Genomic DNA, 23955 nt, shown 5'->3' with positions numbered 1-23955 from the left:
AAATTTCTAACCATTTAACAACAGGTAAGGGAAAAAAATATGTGTAAAACAAAATAGATAGTATGACCTCATTTTGTTAAACATTAACAAAATGTTTTGAAGTAGATATTTATATGGGGAAGGGTCTGGCATAAAATACAACAAACTACTAATAGTGATTTTCTCATCTGTTTAAGTTCCTCAATGAAAGTACATTACTTGCATAATAAAAATTAATGAAGCAAAAATAATGAGTTGGTGTTTACATATTGGCTTCTTTTTTGCCAGTGTTAGTGGACATGGTACCCTGCCACCTGTCATGTTTGCTACCACAGATTAAGAAGAAAACAAAACAACTCTAAGGCATAGTAGACAACTTCCATTTGTAGACCTCTGATGAGGACGGTTTTCACCCCCATCAGTGTATGAAAACACACAAATCCATGATACTGTCATCACTCACCTACAAAGAGCAGGCTACCACCCACATGCTTTGTTTTGTCGCTTTTTCCTTCTGCATCCCTAGCTAAGAATCAAGGTGTGCTAGAAAATGTAAATTCTATGTGCAAAAGAATAATCATTCACTGTTTGAGGGAAGCAAGACATAACAGGGCCCCTGAAAACAATGGGATATGGAGCAGAAAATGCAGGATTTAGAGTTAGAAATTCTACGTTCCAGTTCTGATGTCAGTCAAGTCCTTTTCCTTCCTTTCCTTCCAGATTTTCTGCCTCATAAGTATCCAGTTCAGTTTCTGAAGACCTACGATCTGCCAGGCATAGTTTGTTAGTAGAAGGGTGACTGAGACCTGCAAGTTATAAGGGCTTTGCAGACAACCTGGGAGGTGCCACACGCACATTAGAGATCTGTGGGCTTGCTCTGCAGGTGCTGAGGAGAACCACTATCCATCACTGAAGAAATCAGATGCCACCCCTGCCTTTCCTACCTTTAACTGGGTCATGCAATGTGAAGTCGCCCAAGTGGGAAGCCACTCCACTGACTGAAAGTTGGTGCCTGCTGTTCCCAGCACTGCCCTCAAGACTTCTTACCTCGGCTTGTGTTTGAGGCTACCGTTTGTGTTCTCTGATCATTGTGTCTTACTACAATGGCTGGGCTCTTATTCCTGGTGGTCTCTTGACCCTGTCACTGAACTGCAGATCCAATACTTAGGAGGAAGGCTGCCTATGTCTTTGAGGTGCTGCTCAGCAACCCTGCCCACTACCAAGTGAATTTCATGTATAACGCATGAGCTATATTGAAGGCAGGCCATCCCAAACATATCCTCCAAATTTGATGAAAATCTGCCCAGTCCTTTTCAAGGGAGGCAGTAATGGACAATTGTATTTACTTAGATTATCTTAAATATACCTTTTTCTGAGGACCCAGAATGAGAAAATGCTAACCTCAGTCATAAATGCAGTCTTTAAAGTTCAAATTCTAACAACCAGTCCAGAGAACTGAGTAATTTATTGAAAGCCAAAGGAGAGCAATTGGATATGTGGGGGCCTCCCCTTCCCTCCTGTGCTTAGCTTGCCCTTCCTCATTAAGCAGGGCTGGGGGAAATACTCACCCACACACCTTCTCCCGTCCTCGGCCAGGGTGTAGCCACTGTAGCACTGGCAGACGAAGGAGCCCAGCACATTCACACAGAGCTGCTCACAGCCGTGGTCCTCCACCGCACACAGATCCTGGACTGAGGCAAAGTCGCGCCATTAGAACACAGCTCCGAAGGAGGTGACCCTCAGCACAGGGCCAGGCAACAAGCAACTCCACAGCACTTGCTAAAATACTTTTAAAAACATTGTAAGTATTGATGTATGATCATAGTGGAAAATATATAAAAGAAAATCTGCCTATAATTCTCCCACTTGGAATCCTAACACCCAGAGGCAACTGCTGTTAACATTTTGGTGAATTTCTATGCATATATAAAAATATATTTTTCAAAGTTGGAATTATTTACCTCTATTAAATGCATTAAGTGACTTTAACATCAATTTGTATTTTTCCTATGTCAGTGAAAGTGCTCTGAAAACATTTTGATGGTTCTTGAGAACCGTAAATTGTCATGAGCAGGCATTTGCACGTGACTGCATCAAGGACCATTCCTGTTCTTTGAGAACTAAAATGCTTTGTAATCACAGTCTCATTGATTTACGCTGAGACAACGTGGCACTGTCTCTGACATTTTGCAGATGGGGAAGCTGAGAGAGGGCACAGTGGAAAGACCTGCTTCTCCACCAAAAGCACGGCAGGTCTAAGAAGAGCCCCTTATTCCAAGTCTGCCTCAGGCCCTTTGGATGTAATTTCCCTCATTCCATTTGTCTACCAGAAGTATCTTTGAAAATCCTCTTTGTGCTCTATTTATTCATCCCAGTAACACGTAAGGAAAATGGGAAGCCAAAGGAGGTTAGGTAGAAGCAACAAAGATTACTAGGGAGAAAAAGACATTTACTAGGAAAAGGATGATTACTAGGGGGAAAAAGAAATATAGTTATTAACTATATTCATTATTTGCCCACAAAGTGCTGAGCCCTGGCTACTTATTCAAATGCCATGTAAGAATGCATTCAAGGAATGCATTGACTGCAGTGGAACTAAGAATATATCAGAGGATGAAAAGGTTAAAGGCATTTTCAATCCATCACTCCTTTGTCTCTCCTTTGCAGAAACAGGCTGACATGATGATATTATTTCTCAGCCAGGAGAACAGCTTGGTTTCATAACTAGCTCTTCTAGTGACTTTACCATTAAAGTTGGAGAAAATCAGAGAGCATTAAAGGGATTGATATATTAAAAAGAATTTTCTCTGCTTAAAAGTTATCACTATGACAGTTATGGTAAAAACTCAATTAACTAGAAAGCTTGATTAATCCCTGAATCCAATGACTACACTTTAATCTCCTAGGTCTTTGAGTTTCATACTTTATTATGCTTTTAAAGAAATACAAAGTATCAAATTGATAAAAATGTAAAGCTGATTTATTCATCACCTCTACTAAATGCACTAAATAATTTCAAAAAGAAAATCTACATCATAATATTAAAAAATGCTGAAGTCTTAGAGTCCATGAACAAAGATTCTGGTTTTAAAATGCTAAAAGAAATATTTTCATTCGCAAATCAATAAAGTAGAACAAAAAATTACAGATGCAAATTCCTTTATCTCTTATTAGTATTTATGTCTTAGACTTCCAACTGGGAATTCCAATTGAGATTTCCAATGGATTTAGAGATAAGGAAAAGCACCAATAACCAGAAAATACTTTAGCTCATGTAAAAATCATAGAGAATAATTGAATAATGACAAAACCTACAGATTTGTGACAAGCCAGAAATCTAGGAAAAATCTGAATCATTGAGTACTCTTCATTTATTCAATAAATGAAGCACCTACTTTGTCCCAGGTGCTGGGGATGTAGTGTGAACCAAACAGACACAGGGGTTCCTGCTGTCCTGTAGTTTGAGTCCTAAGAGTTAGTAACGTGAAGGTCTAGGAAGAATGTTCCTGACTGACAGCACAGCGAATGCAAAGGTCCCGAGGTGGAACAAACTGGCCCCATTTGAGGACAGGAAAGGCCAGAGTGGCTACCAGATGCAACCTAAATAACTAAAATACAAGATAGAAAACGATAGAAATCCATAAGAGAGATGCTGTCAATACAATGGGAGTCCAGAATGGGCACGGATTACCACCAGTCCAGGATGGATAGGAAAAGGCCAGCAGGCAAGTGTGAAAGAAGGGAGAGAGGGAAACGGCACTCTGGGCTGCAGGAACAGCGGGAGTAAATGGGCAGAAGTGGAGGGAAGCAGGACAGGTGTGGCAGCTGCATTCCACCCCGGGAACCCCAGGGGAACTAGCAGGAGGGAGGATCAGAAGGACAACTGACGCCAGACGGTGGGGGCCTAAAGCAGGCTGAGTAGTCCACACTCCATTCAGCAGGCCGTGGGGACCACTCAAGGTAAAATCCTGAAAAAGGAAACGGGCTATTTCACCTGAGTTGTGCTTTAGAAGGATAAGTCTGGCTGCATCACAGTTTCTGTTGGCTCTGGGAAACTTCAAGGACTTCTAGCACAGTTAAATGGGAACCACTGCTTTGTTCAGGAACAGCGGTCGTTTTCTGAATTCCCTGCTGAAATAGCTTTGGTTTGCCTGCATGTTGATGGGGAAGTTAATCTCTTGATATGAGGACCTTCAATTGTTCTTCAGAGCTTTTGGTCTCACCCATCGGCTGTCAGAGAGCCTCTGTCCTTTTCCCTCTTAGCACGTATCACAGTGTTAATTACACCAGCATTGACGTAGTGATGTATTTCCTGTGTCTCCCTTGCTAGACTCTAAGCTCCCTAATAGGGAGGGGAGAGGCCCTGCACAAGGCCCTGATGGCTGGAAAACGATGCCCCAGCACACTGAAACAAAGTTCCCCTGCAAATCTCAAGCCCATCTCTGAAGCTGGGGGACAGGAACCTCCCCAACGGTGGTTACAACGGAGTGGTGAGAGTATAGGTGGTTTTTATTCTCTTACTTATAATGATCTGTTTTCAAATTTTCTAACAAGAGTTTTTATAGTAATGAAAAAAACCAACATGAAAGAACCCCTTTGAAGTAGCATTTCGAAAGCAGGACCTTGAAGCAATAACCTTTTTTCCGAAAGGCTTCCCCCACAGGGTAGGTAGAGAGGCAATGAGATGTTTATTCCTTTCAGTACATGGGCCGGATGCCCGCAAGACAGTCCATGAATAATTGCAAGGTCTGGGCTACAGAAGCAGCAGTGCCCGACCTCAGCCGCCCATTAGAACCATCTGGAGACCTTTTGAAAATCCTGATGCCTAATCTCTCCCCCTCTGAAATGGGACTGGCTGGGGTGGGATGCAAGCAGCAGCATTTGTTAAAGCTCTCCCGATAACTCCAGTGTGCAGCCAGACTGAGAATCATTAAACCGAACAGATAGCAAGTCCTCACAGTCCTCCAAGGGGAAGGTGCCCAGACCCAGCAGTCAGTCTCCCCTTTATTAACTGAGGCGGCCAGGCTCAGTTCCTTCCTTTAAACAAATCTCAGAATTATTGCTGTCCTGGGTCCCCTCTCCAAGAGGCTGAAAGAAGCCCAGACACTGCGTGAGGGTGCAAAGTGTGGTAGGAACAGAAGGCTTATCGCTCGCATTCCAGAAGGATGGTCCCACAAACAGCCAGTTTGTCAGTTGGCTTCACTGTGTATTGTCCTTTCATACTGTTTTTAGAACGCTGAGGATTTATGGCCACTAGTGATCTGTACTGTCCCAAGGGAAACCATTGAGGAATTAATTTTATTAAACAAAGACCAAGGAATAAATACAGACTAGGTTCTGACAAAACAACTTTGTTGTTTTTCTGGCAGTGGTCACTTCCATTTGAAACAAATACAGATGTTTTTGGATGATTCCTCGTGCTTTTGAAAAACAGCACTTTTTCTCACAGCCTGGGAGGATTTCACTGAAGGGTGATTAAATCCTGTGGGATGGGAGAAGCAGTGGATTCAGAGTGCCCATCACCCTTCCACCTTCTCCACCTGCCCCCACTTATGGCTCGTGACTTCTGTCAAATGTCACCTCCTCCAGGAAGCCTTCTCCAGGTTGGCTGGGCTTAGAGGCTCCTTCCTCTGGGCTCCTCTAGCACTACACACATGGCTCCACTCTAGCACTGATGCATTTATCCTATGGTATTGAAAGGACGGATCATATGCCTGGCACGTGAGCTGATCTGATTCAGTTTTGATTCCCCAGAGCCTAGCGCAGAGTCCTAGCACATGTAGCTGGTGCTCCATAAGTGTTCCTCTGCTGAAACAACAGTGATAAATGCCCAGACCCCCTGCATCACAGCAGGGTCCTAGAGTCCTAAAAATATTCTCCCCCATCAGAAATGGGGTCCGGGGAAGATGAGTGAGATGGGAACAGAACGCTCCCCGAGTCTCTGTGCCTCTCCTCGTCCCCAGCAAGAGGGATGCCCATACCAGAAGAGAGCTCAGAGTACAGTGACACTGGGAGCCAGCCTCCAGCTGCAGACACCAGAAGAATTGTCACGACAGCTAAGGACCGGGCTGCCTTGTTGTCTGCTGCCTCCCCAGGACCCAGCACAGCGCTGGCACACTGTTGGTGCTTGGTAAGTTCTTGTGAATGGACGAATGAGCCCTCGTCCATGTTACACAAACACAGCGTTGTCAGGAGTTCCTCCCTCATCAGTCTTACCAAGGCTGTAAGCTCTGAGAGGGACAGGGTAAGTCTGGGTGTTCCTCAGGTTACCTTTCACACAGCAGGTGCTTAGTGGACATCTGTGGCTTTGTCTTGACAGCTGCCAACCTGGAGGACTCGGGGGCTCTTATCTGACCAGTCCCTGTTAGAGGTCAAGTTCTCCCTCATAGCTTCCCTCACCACAATTGTAATTTAACACTTAATTTGCAACTGATTATGTGACGTTGATTTCCCCTGCCATGTGAGGGCTGTGCTTGCTTTGTTCAGCCTGGACCTCAAATATCTAACATGGTATCAGGCCAGTTTTTAAAAATATATTTGAATGACAGAATGAATTAATTAATTTGTCAAATTGTTCAAAGTGCTGGGAAAACAACAGTGAATAAAATAGATGAAAAATCAGTCCATGGATCCCTGTCCCCAAGGAGCTGATATTCGAGCGGGGAGAGAGTGGTGTGCGGGAGCCAGCCCCTGCTGACTCCCACGACAGACCACGCACACCTCTTCCCAGCTCTGCACTCAGCAAGGCCAAGTGGGTAGCTTGACATCGGCTATGGTGGCAGTATTTACACCACGGGAATTGGTGAACATTACAAATCGGAGATTTCCCCCCCGGAGACCTGGTTGTTAAACATTTACCAGCACACCACCCATAGGGGCCAGACATAAATAAAATAAACAGGTAAAGCCATGTGTTATGTTAGATCTTATAAGAGCTACAGGAGAAAATGAAGCATGAAAAGGGAGTTGGGAGTGCAGAGGGAAGGGAGCTTCCGGTTTAAATTGTGAGGTCAGAAGGCAGTCTCACTGAAAAGATTAGTTTACATAAGGACCTGAGCAAGGTAATATGAAAAAGTAGGGATGAAGGGATTTGAGCCTTGGAGGAGGAGATAAAGGGCAGTTACATTCCTTTAGACAGGGTGGGAGTGAGGCAATCAGAATGAAAAGAATATTGCCTTTGGAGCCGGACCTGGCTTCAGCCTGGTGACTTATGTGACTTCACAAAAGTGATTTCTATGAGAATCAGTTTTTATAGAGCTTAAATAACTAAGTGGAGAAAAACATCTTATTGCAGGGCTAAATGAGATAATTTTGATGAGAAAATCCCCAGACAGACAGTAGGTGCTCAGCAAACCTTAGTCTCCTTCTTCCTTAGATTGGGGTAAAGAGAGGTCTTGGTGGCACAGGCCTAGTCAAGCATGGAGGAGAGATGGACCCCAACCAGATTTTGCCTACGTCACAATTCTAATATAGTGTCACTTTATTGCGTGCCTGTGAAAACCCCACACATGGACATTAGATTTAGATTTCTTTAAATAACATCAACATATCATATGTTTGGTTTGTGAGTTCTAGACTGAATTGATCTAATACAGCAAAGTAAGCAATTTTGAATTTTATCACAAAAGATCTCACCAAACTCAAGTCATGCCTTGTCAGCAGGCAATCGCTAGCACTTAGCTGACAGTCGGCAATGCTTCTCCCGGTGCCTGGAGGACTTCAGGGGAGAAAGTTAACTGCGGCTTCTCAGTCTTCCCAGGTGCAATTAATCAGTGAAGATTTGATAGCTAAGAGCCCAAAGTGTGCTCAGATCCATCCCTAGTGTTTACTCCGAGGCTTCCATGCACCCTAGATTCAAGTGACCTCCTTCATTTGTGATCTCAAAACCCTGATCCGGCGCCTCAGCCCGGAGAACTTGGAAAACTTTCATCTGGTTACGTTGGACGAGGAGCACAAGACAAAGCCTGTGGCTGCTGTGGCTGACATCATCCTGGGCGAAATCAAAGGGTTTTCACCAACTTTTCAGAATTTTAGATGAGTCACACTGCATGCTGTTGACACCAATTTAATCTCTCCTTTGGAGTTAAATCAAAATGAACACCTTTAAACACACGTTCCACTTTTTTATAGCTCCTGCTATTCAGCCTGCAACGTAGAAATCAGAAATTATTTATCACAGCAAAAGAGAAGAGAAATGTATTATTAGGGCTATTTCCCTCAAGTGGGAAACAGTGGGGTTTCCACCTGCTCCAGCCCGCAATCTCGTTCAGAGTTAGGGCGCCACAAATGCAGGCAAAACCCAAGCCTGAGTTTTGGGGACCATCCTCCCCTTTCCTCCTGTCTGAAAGCACTAATCTTATTTTGACAGCTGCAGTTTGGGTTTAAAGTTTTCAACAGTCAATGTGAGTCATCGGCCTTGTGCTTCTGCGCTGGAAGAAACAAAACAGTCCGAACGCCATCGAGAAATCCTGTTCTTTCAGGCAGACTCCAGCTGTGCCTTGCATCCCTTCCTCCAACAGTTTAATTCTTTTACAATCAATTCGCCTATTCACTAACAAGATTCCGGTTTTCTTTAGAGAAGGGAAAAGAAAGAGGGGAGGATCCCCAAAATAAACCCTTAAAACATAAGTAAATCTGACCGAATGAGGTTGATCAAAACCATAAATGTGAGTGCTTTGCAATTTTGCAACGGCTGTCACATCATCACATGCTTAACATAAACTCCCTACTGAATGAATCTCCCAGGGAAAGATCTAGTTCAAGACATCCAGGTCAGTGGTTTTAAAACTTGAGCTTACATGAGAATCCCCTAGAGGCTTGTTAAAACACATTCCTCGGCCCCACCCACAGAGTCCCTGATTCAGGGGGTCTAGGGTAGGGCCTGGGAATTTGCATTTCTAACAAGATTCCCCACAAAGCTGAAGCTGCTGTCAGGGGGCCCACACTTTGAGAACCACTCGTCTAGGTCATTGGGAAAACAGGAAAGCAGAGAAGAAGCTGCACGAGGGTAAAACTCATTTTCCCCCGACGTGTAATAATTCTTCCACAACTGGCATTTCTCCACTCACATTTAGTCAGCTCGGCTCTCCCGTGTCTCCCATAGGGCTCTACTCATGCCAGATTCCCTTTTTTTTTTTTTTTTTTTAACCCTGTGCCCTGTACAACCAGAGGGTGAGAAAACTGCACATAGTGCTCTCCAAGATGCCGGGCCCAGCAGCCAGGGTTGAGGGGAAGCTCCGGGCTGCAGGCGGCTCGCTATTCCCCTCCTGCTCCACGCTCTGACTGTGGGCTGCCCCAAAGCTCAGACCCTGACGTTCCCTTTCCACACCCCTTTTCTCCCTCCAAGGTTGCATCCATTTTCAGGGTCAATTACCAGCAACAAGCACATCCAGTCATGCATTTTCCTTGAACTCTAATCCTCCATCTCTGGCTGCACCCACTACTTGTGTCGGCTCCTTCCCAGATTCACCAGTTTTCCCTCAAACCCAGGCTTCCTCTCTTAAGGTATCTGTCAGTCTAAATTCTATCTCCATCCCCCACCCACCATCCCCCATCCTATGCCATAAGCTCCTCCCTGGGGCGGGGATTATAGCTGCGGTCTCCTAATTAATTCTGTGGGCATAAGAAACACGTGCACTGAATTGACTGAACTGATTAGAACTGCAAACTGCATCTTTCATATTCTGCCCTGCATATGCAGAGCACAAGGGAAGCCAAGATCCGAGTTCCTTGGGTCTCAAACATATAAGAGAAACTCATTCTTCTCCTACCACCCCATAAGAGTGCCTGGTTCATGAAGAGGAATCAGTAAGTACTGAATGAATAAATGGATGAGTGGATGGACGGTATTTCTGCCTGCACTCTCTACCTAACTGTAATCCCATGTATACATTATTGTTCGACTCAATTTACTAAAATGTGGTTTTATCTTTGACACTCTCTGTTCAGCCCACACCCACAAAGACTGCTGATGGAATTCAGCTTGAGCAAATTGCTCCATAATTTGCTCCAGCTTACATTTCTTCCCTCATCCCCCACCAGTGCCCCAAACAAGCTATTCCAGACAGGCAGTCTGGTCTACTTAGCATCCCCTAAAGATGACAAACCATGCATTTCTCTTCTTTTCTTCTTTGACTTGTTAGAAAAACCCCCTCATCCATAACGCCTTCCCTGATTGTCCATGACTCTTTCTCTGATCTCTTCTCTTGTAACCTTTTGTTTCAGCACCACTTACCTTCCCAAACTACCTCATTCTGACTATATATATCTATCTATATATATATATCAGCTTTATTGAGTTATAAATGACATACAATAAACTGCACATATTTAAAGTATACAATTTGATAAATTTGATGTATCAACATATCATCACCATAATCTAGATAAGGAACATATTCATCACCTCCAAACCTCCAGAGTTTCCTGGTGCCCCTTTTTTACCCTTCCCTCTGGCCCCAGGCAACCACTAATCTCTCTGTCACATTGATTAGTTACCATTTTCTAAAACTTTACGTGAATAGGATTACATAGTATGTACTCTTTTTTTGTCTGGTTCCTTTCATTCAACATGGTTATTCTGAGATTCATCCAGCTTGCTGCATGTGTCGATAGTTCTTTCTTCACGTTGTATGCATGCACCACATTTGTTATCCATTCACCTATTGATGGACATTTGGATTGTTTCCACTTTTGGGCTATTGCAAGTAAAGCTGTCAGGAACACTTGCATTCAAATCTTCATTTGGACATAAACTTTAATTTCTTTTGGGTAAATACCTAAAAGTGGAATGGCTGGGTCATACGGTAGGTACATATTTAACTTTGTAAAAAACTGGTAAATTGTTTTCCAAAGTGGTTGAACTATTTTACATTCCCATGAGGAACAATGATAATTCCTGTTCCCAACTTTGCCAACACTTGGTATGGTCAATATTTTAAAATTTACCCAATCTAGTGGAAGTATAGTGGTACCTTATTGTGGTTTTAATTTGAATTTCCCTAGTGACTAATAAGGTTGAGCATCTCTTCACATGCTTCTTTGCCATCCATATCTCTTCTTTGGTTTAGTGTCTGTTCAAATCTTTTGTCCATTTTGACTGGGTTATTTTCCTATTATTGAGTTCTAAGAATTCTTTATATATTCTAAGGTTTTTTGTTGGATATATGTTTTACAAATATTTTATCCGAGTCTGTGGCTTGCCTTTTCATTTTAGTAGCAATGTATTTTGAAGAGCAACTGCTTTAATTTTGATAAAGTTCAATATATTGAGGGTTTTTTTTTTATATTTAGCGTCTGTCCTATTTTAAAAATCCTTACCAAACCCAGGGTCATCGCAATGTTTTCCTACATTTTCATCTAGACATTTAATTGTTTCCATCTTACATTTAGATTTAAAATTCATTTTGAATTAATTTTTGTATATGGTGTGAGGTAAGCGTCAAGGTTCATTTATTTGCACATGACAATCCAATTGTTGCAGCATCATTTGTTGGTAACATTATTCTCTCCCCATGAATTGCCTTGGCATCTTAGTCAAAAAACATTCCACCATATATGTATGGGTCTATTTCTGGACTATATTCTGTTCCATTGATGTCCATCTTTACACCAAAACCACACTGTTTTGATTCCTGTTGCTTTATAATTAGCCTTGAAATCAGGTAATTTAAATCTCCCAACTTTATTTTTTTCATAATTTTAGTTGATCTTCATTTTTTTGCAGATTCCATATTTTCAAATTCACCTACTGGCTAAAATTTACTTGTAACCCAAAATCAATACATGCAGGATTTTTGTGGCCATTGGTGGATGTGTGCAGAGTGGTAAAAACTTTGAGTCACCTGATGTACACTTTCCCAGCTAAGCTCAAACAAGGTGATCTTCTGCCTTGTTTGAGTTCTCATACTGTAAACAAGAGTTCTTTTTGTGTCCTCCTTAGTGCCATATTTTTTGCATTTTTTTGCTTTTTGTTGGTGATTTCACTATTTAAAATGGGCCCCAAGAGCAGTGCTGGAATGCTGTCTAGGGTTCCTAAGTGCAAGAAGGCTGTGCTGTGCCTCACAGAGAAAAGATGTGTGTTAGATGAGCTTCAATCAGGCATAAGTCATAGTGCTGCTGGCTATGAGTTCAAAGTTAATGAATCAACAATATATACTCAATAAGCTGTCTTTAAACAGAAACACACATAAAGAAAGGTTATATAAAACAAGGTTTATATTGATTGATGAAACGTCATAGCCAGAAGCTCGCAGGAACCTAACCCTGTATTTCCCCTTGGAACATGATCCAGTAATCACTGGCTCAATGTTCACAGAGACTTATAAATTGTAACTACTGTGCTTAAGGAGAATCGACTGTATTTGACTATTCTATGGGTTTTTTTTTTGCATTTTCTTACATATTTTAGAATCAGACTGTCAGTTTTACCCCAAAAAAGTCTACTAAGATTTTAACAGGGATTGCTTTGACTCTATATATCAATTTAGAAAGAATTGCATCTAAGCAATATTAAGTCTTCCGTTCTATGATACAGTATATCTCTCCATTTATTTAGGTCTTTAATTTATTGCAGAAATCTTTTGTTCTTTTTTCAGTGTATAGATCATGAACATCTTTTGTCAAATTTATCCCTAATTTACATATTTCCAATGCTATTGTAAATGGTATTTTTAAAATGTCAATTTCTGATTTTTGTTGCCAGTATATAAAAATACAATCAAATAATATTGTGTATTGACTTTTTATCTTGCAATGTTGCTAAATTCATTTATTAATTTAATAGCTTTTTGGAAGATTCCATCAGTTTCTATACATAAGCAATAACATAGTCTGTGAATAAAGACAGTTTTACTTTTTCCTTTCCAATCTGTACGGCTCTCTAATTTCTTTTTATTTCATTACTCTATCAGTTGGAGGCTCCAGTACAATGCTGAATAGAAGTGGTGAGACTGGACATACTGTCTTGTTCCTGATTTCAGGAGGAAAGCATTTAGTCTTTCATTCTTAAACATGATGTTAACTGTAGGTGTTTTCATAGATGCCCTTTATCAGGTGGAGGAATTTTCATTTTTTTGCTGAGAATTTTTATCATGAATGAATGTTGGGTATTGTCCAATACTTTTTCTGCATTTATTGAAATGATCATATGTTTTTTTCATTTGTTAGTCTGTTAATATGGTGAATTACATTAATCGATTCCCGCCCCCCCCCCCCGCGAGGAAGATACTCCCTGAACTAACATCTGTTGCCAATCTTCCTCTATTCTGTATGTGGGTCACCACCACAGCATGGCTGCCAAGTAGTGTAGGTCTGCACCCGGGATCCAAACCCAAGAACCTGGACCGCTGAAGCCACCATGGGGCTGGCAATATTAATTGATTTTTAAATGTTAAACCAACCTTGCATTCTTGGGATAAACCCCATTTAGTCTCGATTATATTATATATACATGGATTCTATTTGATAAGTTTTTAAGAATTTTTGCATCTAAATTCATGAGGGATGGTAGTTATAGTTTTCTTTTCTCTCTTCAATAATGTGACTGGTTTTCTGGATCATGCCCCTTGACTAAACTCTAATATAAAAGCTAGTAAACCACTTACGTAGCTTTGGAAAAATAATGTTAGGAACATATCTGAAGAATGAAAGCAGTAAAATGCATTTGGTATGGTTCTTGAGAGAGAAAAAAATGAGAAAACTGGATGAGAAACTTTATGTTTTTTTTGCCAAGTGAAGTTTTCTAAATGTTGCGTTTTCATTATTCTTCCAGATAGACTAAATATGCGAGAAGAGAGAGACAGGAAAGAAAAATTCCTTATTTAAAAAAATAAAGAAAAGGAAACAATATAAAGATCTTTCTTGTTAGTGGGAAAGGAATTCAAGGGGAGGGGAAGGTGGAGGGAAATAGACGTGTGAAGACAGGCACACTTCATTAGGATTTTTTTCTCTATTTTTTTTTAAATAAGGAAAGAGAAGAACATGAACTTCTATTAAGGCCTAAGGGCTAGGCACTATGCTAATGCTTTTGCACATATCTCATACAATGGTATCAGATGCAGAAGACTCTTAGGAGGACAGAAGAATCCACAAAGCTGGCTTCCAGTGCATTCCAAATTGCTCACATGGGCAGAACTTCGAAGGTAAGATTATTTAATGTGCTTGATGTAGTCTTTGAACGAAAGGGCACATTTTGAGACACTGACCAACTGGTGTCCAGAAGAGGGTTATCTGGACAGTGATGAGATCCAAAACCAGGTCACCTAAAGATATCTTTATGCTTCTCCTGAAAAAGAGAAAATTAATGGGGGGGTGGGGTGGGATAACACTCTTCAATAATCAAAGGGCTTTCTTTTTTTACTTGGAAAAGGAAATAGACTTTGCTATATGGCTTCAGATGGCAGAAATAGGATCAAAGGTGGGAATTATAGAAAGCAGGATTTCGGCTAAACCACTGATCCAGGCTGCCTAAAGGTGGGATTGCAAGTGCTTTGCAATGACCTGGAGTCCCAGATGCATGATGGTGGTTGGACATGCACCATCGACCATCTGGGACACCAGGAAGGAATAGAATTCCTGGGTTATGTGGCAGAAGGAGCTAAAAGTCTGATAGCCAAGGTCTATTTCCACTCGAAGAACCTATGAATTAGCTGTGTCTGTCTCCTCTCTCCATACGGGCAGGGTATGGATAGAAAATGGTGGATAAGGTGTATGTGTGTGCGTGTTTGTATTTGAAAGGGATCATCTAAGAGGCCCTCTCACAATCATTCTCTACAATGACACTATCACAGCAGTTGGTAGTGGACTTGGGGGAATGACAATCATTTGAATGTTAGTCCTGATGAATTAGTTCTGAGTCTCCCCTGGGATCAGTGAGTTTTTGAATCTGCCTGTCCTGGGCTTGGAGGAGTATGTCCGCTTGCATGGTTGCCCTGCTGCCATCTGGGGGCCCTCAAGGATCATGTGACGGTATCAAATGGTGGTTAAGAGCTAGGAATATGAGGTCACACATAACAGGATTTGGATTCTGGTTTGGTCACATTACCAGTCATATGGCCTTGAATAAATTGTCTAACCTTTTTTTTGTACCTTATCTGTAAAATGAAAGTGATAAACCTACTTTAAGAGCTCATTGTCAGAATTAAATGAGACAGATATAAAGCCCTTAGGAGAGCTCCTGGCACATGGCAGACACTAATACGTGGCTACAGTTAGGCCCGACCTTGTGTGCAGCACACCAAGTTGGGCATGGGCTGCAATCACTTTTGGTTGCAATTATCTTGGTTGTTTATTTGATTTACTCCCATGCAAAAATGTGAGCTCCAGGAGAGCAGGAGCATTGCTGTTTTATTCACTATTTTATTTCCAGTCATTTGCATGCTGCCTGGCACACCTTATATGCCCCAAATGGAAATGGCCATGTCCCATTCCTCTCCAGGCCCACTGAGTCTCTCGGTGTTGCCAGGGACAGGTCCCTGCAACCAGCTCATCAACAGGTCAGGGTACGGCCCAGCCTTCCCTTGGCACAACCTTTAACTGTCCGCCAGATCAAAACCACAGCTAACAAGGACTTACCGATGAGCTATGTCTCACCACCCTTCCCATTTTATGGGTGAGGAAGTTGAGTCAAGGAGTTTAAACAGCCAGCTCAGGGTGAGACAGACACAGCCTGAATGTCAGAATTCAAACCCAGGTCTGTGAACTATAAAGGCCCTGTTCTTTCCACAAGGTCATTGGCCTATAATTTCAGGCACACAAGCAAAAGAATTATTATTATTTTTTTCTTAAAGAGAGAGAACTGCTCTTTATGACTGCACATATTAAACTAAGTCTGACACCGACAGTAAACGTAGTTTAACAGCTTCTCGGTGCCTAGATGGCTGGCTCAGGCGGGACAGCAGAGCCCTGGCTCCAGCCCTTCCCTTCCCCTTTAACTCGAAACCCTTCTCTCCTGTCCCCTCTCTGCCTGACACCAGGGAATCTGAAAGTGTGGCAGCAATCTATGTCAGAAGGTCATTGAAAATGCAGCCTCCTGGGCCTTACCCCAGACCTGTTGACTCTGAATCTCTGGGGGTGACCCAGGGGTTGGCTTCTGGGTGATACTTAGTTACTGACGCTTGAGAACCACTGCCTAGGTTCATGTGCCTCCTCCACTTGGGCCTCCTCACCCCTCCCCCGATCAGCCTTTCTGAAGCCCAGGCAGTTTCTGCATCACACTCCTTGTACCCTCTGCCCTAGACAAGAGGGAGCCAAGGCCAGACCAGCACTTGGGAGATCCTGGGGGCTCAGGGCTTGAGGTGGGACCAGGCGGGAATGGGCAAACCCCAGAATGAGGAGAAGGCCTTGCTCATGACAGTAGGGGGAGAACTTTTTATTTTTCATTTGCTAGTCTCAAAATTCCTCTGGCTTGACTAAGCCAGCCCATGGAAAATGGACATCACCAGATGCCCAGATCTCAACAGGTCACTGGGGCATGAGACAAGGAGAGGAATTTCTTGTGCTCCTAAGAAGGGAAGGGCAGGAAGGGAGTTAGCAAGGTGGGGGGGGAGGCCATGCACTCTGCAGAGAAGGCCCTTGGGCAGGGAGAGCTCCTGAAGAGGCTGGGAGGAGTGGGCAGAGAGAGCTCCTGAAGAGGCTGGGGAGTGTCTAAAAAGATGTTTAGGTTGTTTGCCGAGCAGTGTGTGAGGTGACCTTTCCTGGGCTCCCCCAGTTCTCCAGTAAATTCTATTAAACCCATGAGTATTTGATGTGAGTGATTTTATTGTGGGAACTGAAGAAGGGTCAGAGGTTCAAGCAGAAGATCAGGATGATTCTGGGGCCTGAGAGGAGCCCAAGAACAGAGAGACCCCTGGGATTCACAGAGTCCAAGGGCATGGGGCTTCTCCAGGCCCTAGAACTGGAGGATCAAGCACATGTTACTTAATCTTGGGGCGCAGAGAGGCCTCTCGCCAACCACTCTCAACCTCAAAACTGAAAAGTGAGAAGAGGAAAGGAAAATGTGGTTTGGCTCTAAAAACATGATACTAATTACAGCCATTTGTGCAAACTGTTTTCCATTAATGCTTAATTGCTTACCATGCGGTATAATAACAATTACGCATTGCATGAACTACGCGTGAGAGCAGCTGAGTTTTATTTGCCTTCCTGTGGGCCAATCTTCCTCATGTCTTGAGGAAGCCTGGTTTGGTAGCCTGGTTGTCTATGGGCTAATACAGTGGCTTTACTTAAAACTTAAAAAAAAAGTATAGGTACAACACTCAGTCTGGATAATTCTCTCCTCTAAGAGGCGGTTACCTCATGCTCACTAAAAGGTCAATATATTGTCTAGTTTTGGGGCTTGGCCAAAAAAGAGAATGTGAGTTTTATTAGCACTTTATATCTGTTTTCCCTTTTTAATTTAGGAAACCTATAAAGTGTCCCTCACCGAAGCAACCTGATCCTGGCACACCTCTAAAACAGAACTTGTATAATCGTTCCCAGCCAATGTTGATAACTCACCCTAAGTCTATGCTTCAAAGGAGAGAATAAAATACAGAAACAATTCCTCAGGATCCAGGTAATAGAGACAGTGGATGAAAAGGCTCTCTAGCGGTTCCCCCTAAAGAACAGCTTGGAAGTAAAGGACACCAGCTCATGAATTCAAGGAGGCTATTCTGCAAAGGTACCTCCAACCATCTTCCAAACTCTTCCTGACGGCCTACCATGTGCCCAGCTCTGGCCCAGGTGCTACGATGGCAGAGAGGGGAGTGCTTCAACACAAAATACATGAGTTACGAAATCTTAGCGAGATGATGACTTGGTTGGGTGAGGGGCCACAGATGAATTAAATGGGCCTAGATAAAAGAAGAGAGAGCAGGAGAGCCAAGGAGGACAGTACAGATATGTCAGTAAAGCAATCTTACTTCTGCAAGTCTTCTGATCCGAGCTGAGGATGTACCCTTGTTTGCACCTGCAGACGTATGAGCCAGGGGTATTGATGCAGAAGTGGGCACAGTTATGCTCCAGGATGCTGCACATGTGGACCGCTGAAAGGGAAGAGACAGCAAGTTAAGGCAATGATGATGCCTTCTCTAACTTCATCCACTTGGAAACATTTATTCAGGAGCTGCTCTGGGAAAGACAGAGCAGGATCCAAAGAGAAACAAGCTGCAGTCCCTACCCTCAAGAGGGTTTACAGCCTCTAATTGGACAAGACAGTTCTAAATAAATGCCATCAGCAATATATAGATAAAGAGCCACGGAGGGTCAAAGGGAAATGATGTTAGGCTGAGCCACATAAAATTGCTGATATCCAACTAAAAATAGGTCAAAATGACCTACAAAAACAGAAATTTCACAGTTCAATTAATAATCCCCAACTGGTAGGCAGAAAGTTTGTTGATACCGGAAGGGGCTTTGGTAAACGTGTGTATTTTCAGTAAGCAGCAGCGGGGTTGGAGGAAAAGCTATTAAATAAGGATGTGGTTAAGAACCAACAGTTTCTCAGGATCATAAGTCCCAAGGAGTCTCTTTACTTCTAAGTAAGAAATATGGTGGGCAGTAAATGAACTGGAGGAGTAAAACTTTATTTCATAACAATACAATTTAGAATGATTGTTCTGAGTTTATTATAGTCTGTGTTTTAGCTCCTGTTAAGATACAAATAATGTTAGGAAAGTTCATAGATTAAATCCAGTCAGTCATTTTTACTTTGGTGTGAAATAAACATCTGTTTTTCTGACCATGGGCAATTTTCTTAAACTCTTTGTATGAAATGGGGATAAAATAGCACCTACCTCAGAAGTGCCTTGTCAGGGTTAAAATAATTAAGATGGTAAAGTGCTTAGAATAGTGCCCAGCGGAATCCTCAATATGCATTAACTATATGTAGCAAAGGAGAAGCATGGTGGTCTTTTATTTTATATACATGGGTTCATCTTCTATATATTGATCTTCACCTTGGTTTTACACTCAACATTAATCACAGATTCTATCTATATTGATATATATACTATCTTTCATGGAATCTAAGATGTACTCCAATTTGTGAAACGTTAAAAGGTGAAGATACAAATAGTTGATCCTTATTATTTGCAGACTCCGCATTTGTGAATTCACCTACTTGCTAAAATTTATTTGTAACCCTAAAATCAATACTCATAGTGCTTTCATAGTCATTTGTGGACATGCTCAGAGGAATGAAAAATTTGAGTTGCCTGATGTGCACACTCCCAGCTGAGGCTGAACAAGGAGCTGCTCTGCCTTCTTTCAGCTCGCAGACTGTAAACAAGCGTCCTTTCCAAGGTCTATTTAGTGCCATGTTTTTTGCATTTTTCTGCTTTTTGTTGGTGATTTTGCTGTTTAAAATGGCCCCAAGCATACTGCTAAAGTGTTAGTGTTTGCTGAAGTGGAGTACTAGTGAACTGTGTCTAGTGCTCCTAGTGTAAGAAGGCTGTGACGTACTTATGGAGAATATGAGTGTTAGATAATTTAGTTCAGCCGCGAGAATAGCATTGTTGGCTGTGAGTCCAATGTTAACGAATCAACAATATATATTAAATAAAGTATCTTTAAACAGAAACACACATACAACAAGATTATGTATTGATCAGTTGACAATAACGTTGTGACCAGAGCCTTGCAGGAACCTAACTCTGTATTTTCCTTAGGAGCATTGGTTCAGTATTTGCTAATTCAGTGTTCAGAATGACTTTATAGAAGATAATTACTGAGAATAATGAGAATCAATGGTATATCTTAGATTTGATCAAATACATTAGATCTAGTTTATTCCTTTCAATTTCTTTATCCATTGGTCGTATGACTAGTCCTCATTTTATTTAGCCATTTCCCCATCAGTCGACATTTGAGCAGTTCCCCAATTTTTTTTTTTTTTTTTGAGGAAGATTAGCTCTGAGCTAACATCTACTGCCAATCCTCCTCTTTTTGATGTGGAAGGCTGGCCCTGAGCCAACATCCGTGCCCATCTTCTTCTGCTTTATATGTGGGACGCCTGCCACAGCACGGCTTGCCAAGTGGTGCTATGTCCGCACCGGGATCTGAACCGGCGAACCGCGGCCGCCCAAGCAGAACGTGCGCACTTAACTGCTGCGCTGCCAGGCTGGCCCCAGTTCTCAAATTTTTGCTTTCACAATGTTGTGATGAATATTCTCAAACACATCTCCTTGAGCACATGTGCAATTGTTCCTCGAGGACCAGGTCCTAGTTTAAACAGATGTGGCCTAACTGCTTTGCAAGTTGGCTCACACCAGCCATGCATGAGAGTAACGACTCCCACGCCTCAAAACTTCAGCACTCAGGATTATCAAACATTAAGTTTTTGACAGTCTTATGAGGAAAAAAATCATTACCCTGTTTTGAACTTGCATTTGCTTTGCACCCTGGAAGGCTCTGTTCTTTTCCTGAACTGCTATAGTCAAATTACACACGGGCACGGGGGCGTTCCTGAGTAACTCGCAGCGTGTCACTATTTTCCTCTGTGATGAAGGACGTCTAAAGTCTAGGCAACCAGCTGCTCAGCAGTTATCCACTGATGCGAGGCCCAAGTGATGAGCCCGGTGCTGGTCTTCTCACTGGGACTGTGGCAGATAACATACGGAGTCAGGAGGTGTGAGGCAGAGAAATATCTGCTGGGCAGCAGACAGCACAGTGGTAAAGAGGATGGCTTCTGGAAATAGACTAAAGCTCAGCTTCACCAATTATTATGACCTTGTATGAATTACTTAATTTCTCTAACTCTACTTTCTTCACCTGTCAAGCGGGAGAATTAAAAGAACTACAGCAGGGGGCCGACCCCGTGGCCAGGCGGTTAAGTTGGTGCGCTCCGCTTTGGTGGCCCAGGGTTTTGCCGGTTTGGATCCTGGGCGCAGACATGGCACCACTCATTAGGTCATGCTGAGGCGGCATCCCACATGCCACAACTAGAAGGACCCACAACTAAAATATACAACTATGTACCAGGGGTATTTGGGGAAAAAAAGCAGAAAAAAGATCGGCAACAGTTGTTAGCTCAGGTGCCAATCTTAAGAAAAAAAAAAAAGAACTATTGCATTGGGCTTGGAGTGACAGGTCATTACTAAGGCTTGTTTTGCCATGTACCATAAAAGAAACTGGAATTAGGAGACAATACAGTAACTTGGTGTAATAGAAAGAGCCCTGTATTCGAAGCCGGAAGACTTGTGTTTCAGCTCCCTTCTACCTCAAACAAGTGATGGAAGGTCAAGGAAGTTGGGGAGCTCTTTTTGGCTTATTTCTTTATCTGTAGAATAAAGGCATGAATGGTGTCTAAGGACCTCAGTATAGACACATTATTTTGCCTGTGTAGTATCCTCTTTTTCTAGAAACTGCCCTTCCTTCTCACTCCAAATGTGTGGTAACTGTGGGAGCTACTTGATGGTATGAGGTAGCCCCACTCCTGATGCCATTGATTGGTACAGGTTTGACAATAAGAGTCCTTTCTTGGCATTTAGGAACTAGAACTGAGAAAAATGGGTCTTAAACCAAAGGCAAGTACATCTGGAGGGCTGACAGGGTGCCAGTGTTCTGCCCAAGGGCCAGAGAGGAAGGGGAAGCAGAGAGAGGAGACGGAGAGAAAGCAGGACTGCCATTCATTACTCCTCTCCTTATTTCTTTGAGTCATATAACACAATCCACCCTTAAAAGGTAATTAAAGTTGAATTTCTATTACTTTCAAGCAAAAGAATGCCAAACATTTTTACTACGATAGAGTAAAAATTTTCTCTGTAAAACGTTATGGATGAGTGATCGGTCTTTCTAAGAGTATCTGGGCCCCAGTGCCTTGCTGTCCCCGTGGGACAGGCCTCTGTGGTGTGATTGAAGGGGAGATGATAGTCCTGCCTCCTCCACTGGCCTGCCAGTGGACTCATTTCTCAGGCCTTCTGGGTTGAAACTGGGTCAAGGCTTTGCATTCTGGGGAAGGAATCACTAACTAGCAGACTAAGTCATTGGCAGGACTGGATTTTTTAACTAAGAAGTATGAATGTGTATTCATGACTGCATGAATGACTACAAGAAGGATCAAAAGAGTGGTGGGACTGATTGGGGTCTTGAAAAGAACAGTTACTGGGTATGTAAAGTCAATGGCTATTGACATTAATCTGGCCTCCCACTTAACAACAGGGCCTCAAAGGGGTGCAATAGGTGCAGACTTTGCCCGGGCTGGTTGCTAAAAGGTGTGTCTTAGGAATACTATTAGGGCCTGAAATTATTCCTGGCCTCGGTGGCGTGGGGCTATTAGAGTAGAAACAGCCAGCCTCAGGGCTTCAAATATCAAGCTAGGCTGATAAAGCAGGTACCAAGAGGTTAATTAAAAGCAGCCCTGCCCAGGTTACAATGAGTCATCAGAAGGCTCAGGATAGACAGGCATTTTTCAGCCCCTAAATTCAGTGGCCTCTCTCACTGGGTGGCAAAAATGGCAAACCCCAGGATGTGTAGGTTTTGGTCATCTTGTAGACAGGGCCTCAATTCACAGGACACCTGGCCTCCAAGTTTCTCTGGTGGTCTCAGGGGTGGCCTAAGAATGCAACCGCAGGAGTCCCCCCTCGCTGTGGTTGGTGTGGGAATTCACTGCCCATGGGTATAAAGCCATGGCTGTGCCCAAGTTCACCTCCACACAGCCAGGGGGAGCCAGAGCCAGGACTCCCACTCAAGGGCAGTCTGGTTCCAGAGCCTAATCTCTTTCTGATGGTATGATAAAGTTTCCTGCCCTCATCACCCAAGGAGACGGCCTGTCTCCTCCAATCTGCAGCTCCAGCAGCACTTTTCAGCCCAGCCCTCACACAGGAGCCTCAGCCCTTCTTCCCTCTGGAGTCACGTCCCTACTTGCACCATGACCTCCACTTCCCCGCCTAGCCCTTCGTCAGCATTTTGCAAACTGTGGGTCATGTCTCCTTAGCAGGTCACAAAATTAACAAAGAATCTGGAATCGTTTTTTGGTTTGGGTTTTTTTTTTTTAATGAAATAGAAAAAACTATTGAAAATACCACTCCTTTCCTGGCTTACTGCAATTGCCCTTCCTACACATCTCTAACCAGTAAACGCCTACTCATCTTCCAAGTCTGTGTAGCACATAGCAGTTAAGATGCAAGTTCTGAGCCAGAATGCCAGGGTTCGCATCTCAACTCTACCACTCAGCACTGTCTCACCTTGGACACATTATTGAACCTCTAGGTCTCAATTTCCTCTTCTGTAAAATGGGAATTATAACAGCACCTACTTCATAGGTTTGTTGTGTGAATAAAATGAGTCAACACATGCTAATAGCTCAAAACAGCAAATGTATATATCACTATCAATAAATGTCAGTGATTATTATTATCTCCTCTTTAAATTTCTCCTGAAGCCCTTAGGCAGACCCAGGCATTCTTTGATCAGAGGTCCCCCAGTGCTAGGTGACTTTCCAAGGCCTCTGAAGTATACACTTTCTATAGCCAACATCCCATTTCTCTGTGATGAGAGCATCTTTCCACCAGCCTGGAACCCTCAGGCCTTGGCATGTGGAGGGTAAGAGCTGTGGAGCCAGAGAGGCTGCAGTCTGAATCTCCAACTCTGTGACTTGAAGTTGCTTATCCTTCGTAAGCCTCACTTTCCACTTCTGTAAAACGGGGATAACAGTCATACTGCCTCATTGGGTTTTTATAAGCATTAAATGAAATCATGTGTGGAAAGTACTTTGCCCAGGACAAAATTAGCTGTTATTACCAGAGTGTAGCTCAATAAACGTTTAAGGAACAAACGAGACTTCCAAAACCTCAGCGATGTCATCTGCGACTTGGAAGACGCTCATCATTGTTGTCTGATAAATGAAGTACAGATCACAACAGGACATCTGCCTAGCCTGCTGGTACTCCATGTATTTGACTAATCATACACAGCACTGTGCACACTGAATAGGGCTCTACAGTTTATAACGCCTGTTCATACATTCATACATCTCCCCTTTGCAGGTAAAACCCCCAT

General features: G+C 42.9%; 1 protein-coding gene across 4 annotated transcripts in view; it reads right to left on the bottom strand.

Annotated features, from left to right (window-relative positions):
* Positions 1–23955, bottom strand: part of MATN2 (matrilin 2) — a 140132-nt gene that overhangs the window by 58683 nt on the left and 57494 nt on the right. For all 4 annotated transcript variants that reach the window (XM_014847769.3, XM_014847771.3, XM_014847772.3 and 1 more), the window contains exons 4-5: positions 17880–18002; positions 1548–1670 (exon numbers count right to left, since the gene is read on the bottom strand). In XM_014847769.3, the coding sequence (XP_014703255.2) occupies positions 1548–1670; positions 17880–18002 (246 nt within the window). The remainder of the gene's footprint in view (positions 1–1547; positions 1671–17879; positions 18003–23955) is intronic.

The sequence above is a fragment of the Equus asinus genome, chromosome 12, assembly GCF_041296235.1.
Source record: "Equus asinus isolate D_3611 breed Donkey chromosome 12, EquAss-T2T_v2, whole genome shotgun sequence".
NCBI lineage: Eukaryota > Metazoa > Chordata > Mammalia > Perissodactyla > Equidae > Equus > Equus asinus.
Note: the sequence above shows the minus strand (reverse complement) of the source record. Positions and strands in the feature narration are given on the sequence as shown.